This window comes from Lipotes vexillifer, unplaced genomic scaffold (assembly GCF_000442215.2).
Source record: "Lipotes vexillifer unplaced genomic scaffold, Lipotes_vexillifer_v1.1 scaffold259, whole genome shotgun sequence".
Classification (NCBI taxonomy): domain Eukaryota; kingdom Metazoa; phylum Chordata; class Mammalia; order Artiodactyla; family Lipotidae; genus Lipotes; species Lipotes vexillifer.
This window is the reverse complement of record NW_006797031.1, coordinates 750,637-759,948: the sequence shown is the minus strand read 5'-3', so window position 1 is coordinate 759,948 and position 9,312 is coordinate 750,637. Positions and strand designations below refer to the sequence as shown.

Below are 9,312 nucleotides of genomic sequence, written 5' to 3'. Positions count from 1 at the left end.
TTTGCTAATACCAGTAGGTCTCAAAAAGTACCTGGAAACCTCTGTTAGCACCTTGATATACTTGGATCCCATCATTAATTAATTCCAGTCATTCATTTACCCATTCACTATTCATACTCATGCAGTTCTTACTATATGCTAGATGCTAGCTTAGTACTGGGGGTCCAACAATGAATTTTCATGGAACTTATTCTAGCTGGGACAAAGATGTGGTTGGGGATGGGGAGAGAACAGAAGAACCATGTTTCTTATTTGTGTCACCTTGCTAAGCCACTAGCTAATTATGAGCCCCTTCTTTGGGATATCTATGGTCTCCCATATTCTCCTCCTCATACTTTGTGTTGTTTGCCCTTGACCTAGCAGTTTGTTTAATGAAGTACGGAATCTCTTGCTTTTCTCTTGTAACAGAGAATTTTCAGGCAATTACTGTATTTGGTCAAGATCCAAATCCAAAATCAAGAGACAGCTCTGAACCCCTGACTAATGCATCACTAGCTGATTATATAAATGGTAATGTGCAAAGACAACTTCTCGAAGATGCCACAGTAAAGATGTTTCTCGTTAATAAGTGGTTTCATTTCTCTTTGGGTAAAGGATGCAAGCTTTGGATGTAAGGAAAATAATTTTACTTCCTGCACTCATTTAATGAGTGCATTTACTCATTCACTCATTTAATGTTTAAGAATTACTTAATGAGATCTCACTTCATGCATAGCACAATATGATGCTCTGTATGGATACAATAAGTGTAAGTTATAGACTGTGCTCTCTAGCAGATGGCACTTCCATTATGGAGACCAGACACAGACACAGTGTTTCCACTTCATCCACCCACCCACTCCCTCTCCCCATCAAGCCATTTTGGTTTCTCTTGCCTCCCTGACCACATGGTATACTGTGGCTATACTCTTGTCTGTATCCTAGATTCTCTCATGCCTTGACTTTTCCCCACTTTCACCTTTTCTGTTACTCAGTTCAAGATTTTCATTCCTTTTGATCCCAGGTTGCAGAGCTGCTCGAGAAAATCAAGTAACTTAGTATTACATAACTTTCAGCAGGTTGCAACTGAATGTTTACAAGCAACCTGCATACAGGGCCTGGGAATTGGGGAAGGAAATTTTACTCCTATTGGAAGCCAGACTTGTGGAATAACTGAGGTATTTAAATCAGTCATTGAGACTGAAAAGACACAAATTGCACTAAAACAAGGAAACAAAGTCTAAATGCAGACGAGAGTGCTTGAAGCAAAAACGGGAAAGGTCTACATATATTTGGACGACATCTATGGTAAAAATCAGTTTGGCCAGAGAGAAGAGAACGGCTACGAGTGTTCGCAAAAAAAGTGACAGTCATGGTGAGGTCATTCTGATGACTTCAAAGCAGGGCGGTCGGGGGAGTAAAGTCTAGCGGCTAGCACTTCCCAAACTCCCAATGCTTAAGGAAAACAGACGAGTCAGCTTCGCATTTCTCTCAAGGTAAAATACATCATATATGGGAGTTTAAAAAACAATTAAAAAGCGCGATGGTTTTCGCTTTCAGATTTCCCTGAGCCTAATAGTGTAAAATCACATTTTCTTCCCTAAGAAATCTCGCGATATTTTCGTGGTCCTCTGTGGCGGGAACAAAACGGAAGCCAAGGCGCACTATGCGGCACGTCATCTGGCGGAAGTGAGGTCATAACCCAGAAGCCGTGGAGAAGGAGAAGCGCGTTCACGCGTTTTGCTTGTAGTGGAGTGTGGAACGTTTAGGCAACGTGATCTGGTTCTTTGCGGGAAGGTGGGCGCCCTGGTGCTTGGCCAGCAGCGGCGTTGCGGGCCTTTGGGGGCCGCAGATTTGGTCTTTTTTCACTGATATAAGAGCTCAGCGGCGGGCCGCGCAGTTCCCTGACCCGTCCTCACCATGTTAGTGCTGTTTGAAACGTCCGTCGGCTACGCCATCTTTAAGGTAGGTGGGAGATTGAGCCGTTGAAGGGGGAAGGCAGGTGTTGGGCAGGAGAGGAGACTGAAAGACGTAAGGAGAGGACGACGGTGCCCAGGATCGCGTGGGTGCCTTTTGTGTCCCCCTGCTGTGAAAGGAAGGGGGAAGGCTTTGGGCCTGGGAGGCGCATATTTCGGTGAACACGTGGCCGCGCCGTTTGGGGCGCTGGGTTCAGTAAGAGGATTTGGCCCAGTTAGGGAGGTGGACAGGAGCCGTATTCGAATTTTACAGGTTATGATAAGGAGTATGGGTTTTGTTCTGAGAGTTCTGAGGAATGATTGGAAGGTTTTAACAGAGGAATGACCTCACCCAACTTTATCGTTTAATGCACTTGTTTTGCTCTGTGCAGAATAGATTACGAGGGATGGGGTGCAAGAACGGAAGGAGGATATTTTTGCATTAATCTAGACGAGATGAAGTTGCGTGGGTTAAGGCTGGCATGGAGGGAAGGAAATATCAGGAGAAAATTAGAAGGTAGAACTGACGGGATTGGCTGGTTGAAGAATGCGAGGTTTGGGTTTAAGTAAGTGGGTTTGTGGTGGTAGGGAAGGGAAGAGAAGGTTTAGGGATTTGGGGACTGGGAATAGGGAGGATACTAAAGAGTTGCAGTTTGGGTTGTGTGAAGCTTTCGATGTCTATTAGACGTGGAAATACAGTGGTCATTTCAAATTTGAAGCCCAGGGGGGAAATCTGAGCTGGATATAACCAACCTGAGTTTTGGTTTTTTTAATAGGGAAAGTTTGAAATTAACTTCAAGTTCATCAGCAAGGAAATAACTGAGCAATGGGACATTCGTGTAATAGGGTGCTGTTGAGATGATAGGAAGCATCAGGAAATTGAGCTCTATCTACGTGTCGGACTCGGGTTCAACGAATATAGCAACGAAAAACAAATTTTTCATATGTACTGACAAGTCAAAAAATGCTAGGTAAACTATATATAGTGTGATTCTAGTTGTAAATCAAACACCTGTGTGGTACGGGTGCAGAGAGTCTGGAAGCGTACATACCAAAATGTTTATTTGGGAAAGTTTTTCATTTTATTTTCCAAGTTTCGCTTTGACATTTGAAAATATACTTCTATTTGCATGTTACATTAAATACTTGTTATTTTTAAGAAAACCAATGAGATAATTAAAAACCGAAAGCTGATTTTGCTTCTTTTTCCTCTCATTAGAGTTGTCTGAGATTGTATTATTAGCAATTTTAAGGGACTAAAAGGCTTTGGAGCCCGGAAACGGGTCTATTAGACTTTCCCCAGGTTTTTACAGTCTTTTCTAAATTATTATTATTGTTTTTTTTAATATTTATTTATTTGTTTGCAGCGGGCCTTAGTTATAGCAGGCACGCTCCTTAGTTGCGGCTCTCAGGCTCCTTAGTTGTGGCATGTGAACTCTTGGTTGCGGAATGCATGTGGGATCTAGTTCCCTGACCAGGGATTGGACCCCGGCCCCCTGCATTGGGAGTGCAGAGCCTTAACCACTGTGCCACCAGGAAGGTCCCTCTAAATTCTTAGAGTTCTGCACATGTCCCAAAACTCTCTTAGCCAGAGCAGTCTGTCATATTTTGAATCAGCGTCTGTGGATGAATTTCATCCAAATTGATGTTACGTATACTGTCCTGACCTGGATGCAAGAGGGGAGGGGTAACTTTGCACTGTCCAGTGGTTGCTTCTAACAGTGGGGAGGAGTCGGTTTAGCAATTGTATGGTTTCTAGACCTGGGTCATAAAGTATAAAGTCATATGATTTATTGATTTCTACTAATAAAGAGTATTCTCCATAAAAATAAATCTTGAGTATTCTGTTGCAGTTTTTAATGTTGTTTACCTGCAAGTTACTGTTCAACATTGTTAAAAATTGTGGTTTATGTTTTATGTAACCTAATATTAGAGAAATAACTAAAGGCTTAAATATATTGAAATATTGCTTCATTTATAAACATTTGGAGTTAGTAGCTGTTATTGATTCTTACTGAATAAAATAGGCATACAGAGTATTCCAGAATTAGTGATGGTTGCACAATTTTCTGAAAATTACTAAAATAAATTTTACACCTTAAAGGGATGAATATCATAGTACGTGAAATATCGATGTGTGTGGAGATATGCAATACAAGGTTATTAGCTACCTTTCCCATAATCTTTCAAAATGCTGGGGTATAAAATTACCTTGGTTGTATAAAATTCATGCATGAATGAGAATGCTTTAAGAAAGTTTTTCATACTTTTTTTAATCTCAGTTCACAGTGAAGAATACATTTTATATCATGACGCAGTATATGCATATCCATATGTACACAGTGATTCAAAAAGCATTTAAAACTTTCCAAAAAATGTTGCTTGTTAATAAAGTTATATATAAATGCAGAGACAATACCTAAAAAGAACTATTATTATTATTCGTAGAATATTGCAAAAACTCAAGCCTGTGTCCCTTATGTCACATGGCACACAGAGTAAGACTAGACATTCTTCAGTCTTATTCATCCCAGACCTTTTGTAGCTGTGCTTCCCAGTATGGTAGCCACTAGCCACATACAGCTATTTAGCATTTGAAATGTAACTAGTAAAGCTGTGGAGATGAATTTTAATTTTAACTCATTTAAATTCTTAGTAGTCACGTTGTACAGTGCTGCTGTGTAGCATAGTGTTGTGTGTTCCTTTATTTCTCAAGGGCTCGAGGAAGAGCTTTTTATGTGAATACCAAAGTTCCTGTATAACATGATTACTAAGCAATGTTTTTCCAGCTTTATTGGGTATAACTTACATACTATATAACTCACCTTTTGTAAATGTAAATAGGTACATATAGTACTTATTATAATAAAACTAGCAAACAATATAACAGCAGTGCTAAAGATTTTAATGGTGACAATAGCTAAATTATTCATTCCGTCTTAATCCAAAATGATAAAACTTAAAATGGATTTGCATATTAATGTTTCAGATTTCCTTGTCTGAAAATGAATGATTAAAAATTTGAGATAGATGTATAACAGAAATTGTAGCAATTATTTCTAATTCTGTTTTTGTTCAGACTTTATTAGTAATGTTCTTTTCAGTATGTTGTGCATGACTGGGAACATAAAGTAGCCAAGGTTTTGCTTGCCATAGCAAAGTCCTTGGAGACCTTTCAGTGGTCATGAATTAACATGATTTCATTACATTTCCTTTGTTGCTTTAACTTGAAATAATATCTCTTTAATATGCCAATTTTGTTATCCAAATGTTATCTTCAAACATACTTGCTTTTCAACTGGAAAAACATGTGAGTTTTACTCATGAGTCATATCCCCTATTTGGTACGTATCCTGTCAACAATCATTGAACTTTAGGTATGGTTAACCGCATACTGAGTAAACTACTACTAAAAATCACTACAATTCTGTGAATTTCCTTTAACAAAAAAATAACTTTGAATTAAAGTTTCAGTGCATTCATGAGATTTGATGGAATGTCTTTGTATTCTAAAGTTTTCATGACATACAAAATAGAACTGTTAGTGGTTTGTAATTTTTTAATACAAAACTGTGTGCTTTGCAGTTGTTTACTGCTTCATTACTCTGATTCCTGTTTTTCCAGTTCTGTAAATGTGTTTGATTTAGCTGTGTGTGGGATTAAATTTAAACAACACAATAAATCCTTAAAGTCATCTTGCCACTCTCATCTGACAGAAAATAAAGGTGTTGTGCAATATCGTATTTCTTCATGTTTCATCATGGAAATATGTACTAGGCTATAACTGGGTAATAAGTCTTACTATGTAAATATTCTGTGGTACTGTGGATTTGGTGAAATGTGGCTTGTCAGTAAAGTATAATTTTTAGTTGATCAGCGGCCTTTTTCCACAAGATATGTATAATATCTATAATACTATATTTCATCAAGTATAATACGCCGTTATTTTACACTGCTAGTTAAACTGACCTGCCATCAATTGTAAGACATCCCAATTTCAATGATGTTAAATATGGGGGGAAATGGATTTTAGGATTGATCCTACCCTAGCTTATACTTGGGCAGCTGACTTATCACACAGTATTGGTGAGGGTGTAGGAAAATAAGAACTTTTATTCACTCTTGATTTAAGTGAAAGTAATAGAAGCTTTTGAAGGCATTTTGATAATACATATGTCAACATGCATTTCTTATATGATCATTTAACTCCACTTCCAATAATTTGTCCTAAGAAATACAACATGTATACATACAAAACTATGTATATTTATCAATAAGGACATAAATGATGGTATATTCATGCAATGCGATTCTTGTTAAAACCTAGAATTATGTCCACAGTATGTTAAGTGTTAACTGTATAGCACGATTCCTAAAAGTACGCATTAATAAAATGCAGCATAGACAGTCAAAAAGTCTTGAAGAATATATACCTAAATGTTAATGGCTGTGTTTCATAGTTAAAAGTACCCCTTTTTTCCCTTGGCGTGTTCAAATTTCTTACATAAGGATGTGTCTTAACTAATGGTATCTTAGTTTTAGAGAAATCCGTAATTCTTGTCAGGATGTTCATAGCAATAAATAACATTTAAAAAAAAAGTATTTATTTATTTATTTTTGGCTACATGGGGTCTTCGATGCTGGGCACAGGCCTTCTGTAGTCGCGGCAAGCGGGAGCTACTCTTCGTTGCTGTGTGTGGGGCTTCTCACTGCAGTGGCTTCTCGTTGTGGAGCATGGACTCTAGGCACGCGGGCTTCAGTAGTTGTGGTGCGCTGGCTCTAGAGCGCAGGCTCAGTAGTTGTGGCGCACGGACATAGTTGCTCCACGTCATGTGGGATCTTCCCAGACCAGGGCTTGAACCCGTGTCCCCTGCATTGGCAGGCGGATTCTTAACCACTGTGCCACCAGGAAAGTCCCTAAAGAACAAATTTTATTCTGTAGAAAGTAGGCAAATAAATTCTTTTGATCTGTGAATATGACAGGCTTTGTGAAGGGGTTAGGGAGCTCCTTAAAAATAGAAAGTTTTAAACAAATACCCAGCTAGATCTAAATTCCATCCAGTTACTCATTGGGCTACTTGATTTATTAGTTTGACCAAAAATTTATGCAGGGTAAGAAAACTGGTTATTTCAGAGAGAAAAATAGCTCCCACCACCCTCATTTTGCATGTACAATTGTACTTGAAGAGTATAGCTGTATATGCCTAAGCTGTGCAATTTAAAGAAAATTATTTTAAATATTTATTTACAGGTTTTGAATGAAAAGAAACTTCAAGAGGTTGATAGTTTGTGGAAAGAATTTGAAACTCCAGAGAAAGCAAATAAAATGTAAGTCATCTTGAAACTAAGAACTTAGCAGTTAACATTTAGAGGTTTTTGTTTGTTTTGTGTGTTTGTGCCCCCCCTTCATGTAATATATCCATAACTTTTTGTTTTGAACTCATTTCAGGAATAATATTGGTATGAGCCCAATTATTAGATTCCTTATTTGGAGCATAGGCCATCTCAGCTAATTTGTATTAATTGCAGATGAGGTTGGACAGCACCCAAAAAAACACTATTTTTGTAAGATATTTGAAAGCGTAAATTGATTGTGAATTAAGTATAAATTTCTCTTTAAAGTAATAACTGTCAAAAGCATGGGCTGCTAATTGATTTAACTTATAATTTCTCTAAGTTAGTGATATTCAGGTGTTTTGAACTTGATTCATAATTTATTTATTCTTTATGACCAGTATTTCCTAACTCCCTCTGGCGTAGTAAAATAACTAGCTAGTAAATACTGGAAAGGCGTACCTTTGTTCCCCAAGGTCTCTGGACAGGAGTATAGAATATAACTTTGATGCCCATTCTAAGAAAGCAGTGGTGGGAGAGAGAGCTGGCTTTTCCTCAAGGTAGAGTCAAGAAGGCTATTTCACCATCTGTGAATCACCCTGTGAAATATCCCATTTGGTGAGTGTGGTCCTAGGAAGGAGCCGACTGATCTCTTGATTATGTCCTTGGATGCCAAAGGGCATTTCATAATTCATCTGTTAGTGCTAATAAGAACTCACTAGAATAGAAGGAAACTACTCAAGCTTGCTAAAGAGTGTTGAACCCCAAGAGATGTCATACTAAATAATTAGGGAAACATGGTATACTGGAAAACCATGCTTCAGAGTAATGTGTATAATGTGATTGCATTTTGCAGGTGTTGCTGTACACCTATATATGCATTTATGCAAATATACAGAGATATGAACAAATGCCACTTCAGATGAGTGGAAATGGTGTTAGGTGGGATAAGGTGAAATAATTGCTTTCTTCTTACCTCTTTCTATTAAGTGTGCATTTAAGGTACCACCAGGGTGTTCCCTGACTAGGTGAGAAAACCTTGCTTAAGATAACATTATTTTAGACACAGTGGAAGACTAGTTTTCCTTTTTAAAGGGCTATATGCTTTAGTTGTCTGAGTTAACTTGATTCATTGTTGTTGATGATGTATCCTTTTTGGACCTGAATTTATGTGATCTAACTCAAATATTCGTCACTACCACTGAGACAACAATGGATTAACTGTATGTGTTTGTTTTGATATAAAATAATGTTGCCCTGCATATAAGTGAGTAGGGAGGAAGGGGGTAAAGTAAGGGTAACAGGAATTAGATCTAACAATTAGTTATTTTTTAATGGAACCTGTACTGGATGCACAAATCAATGTCATGAGATTTCTGATGTAAGAGGGACCCTTACACCTTTTCTTAAGCCACTTCTGTGCCGTATAGTAAAAGGCATTTGTGTCTAACTTTAAGCAGCAGAGGTTATGTTAAAGCTTCAACATCTTTCCTGTGGTTTAGATGTGGCAGCAAACCTCTTTTCTGTTGTTCCAAGTTTCCTTCAAAACCTACAACCTCTATAATAGTTCAGACATTACTAGCCTAACATTTAGAGAAATTGGTCATTTTACTGGTCATTTTAGAAGAATATGTAACTTTACACCATTGCCCAATAGCAGGAAAGTTTTTTATTGGTGTATGCTTTGGAAACAGTCCAGCACCTCTTCTCCTAAATATGTGGCTTTTGCACAATCAGTGTGCCCCCATAACATTTTTTTTTCCCCTTAATTCTAGAGTAAAGCTGAAACATTTTGAGAAATTTCAGGATACAGCAGAGGCATTGGCAGGTAAAGTCAAAGACTGGCTCTTTTGGTTTTTTAGATATTGGTGATTTGTCATCCTCATTAAAAGATTGCTTCAGTTGCCTGAGTTAACCTTATTCAATGTTGTCAATGATGCATTCTGTTTGGAACTGAATTTAAGTGATCTAACTCAAATTCGTCACTACCACTGAGACAACATTGAGTTAGCTTTTTTCACTATAGGGCTGGTTTTTTCCCTAC

The 9,312-nt window shown here is 37.8% G+C and overlaps 1 protein-coding gene across 2 annotated transcripts in view; it reads left to right on the top strand.

Moving 5' to 3' along the window:
- Nucleotides 1–1,671: 1,671 nt before the first annotated feature.
- NOP58 (NOP58 ribonucleoprotein) overlaps nt 1,672–9,312 on the top strand; it is a 26,337-nt gene continuing 18,696 nt past the window's right edge. The window contains exons 1-3 of one of the 2 annotated variants that reach the window (XM_007469181.1): nt 1,672–1,944; nt 7,186–7,262; nt 9,044–9,096. In XM_007469181.1, the coding sequence (XP_007469243.1) occupies nt 1,900–1,944; nt 7,186–7,262; nt 9,044–9,096 (175 nt within the window). In that variant the 5' untranslated portion in view covers nt 1,672–1,899. The remainder of the gene's footprint in view (nt 1,945–7,185; nt 7,263–9,043; nt 9,097–9,312) is intronic. The other variant, XM_007469180.1, reaches the window with a different exon arrangement.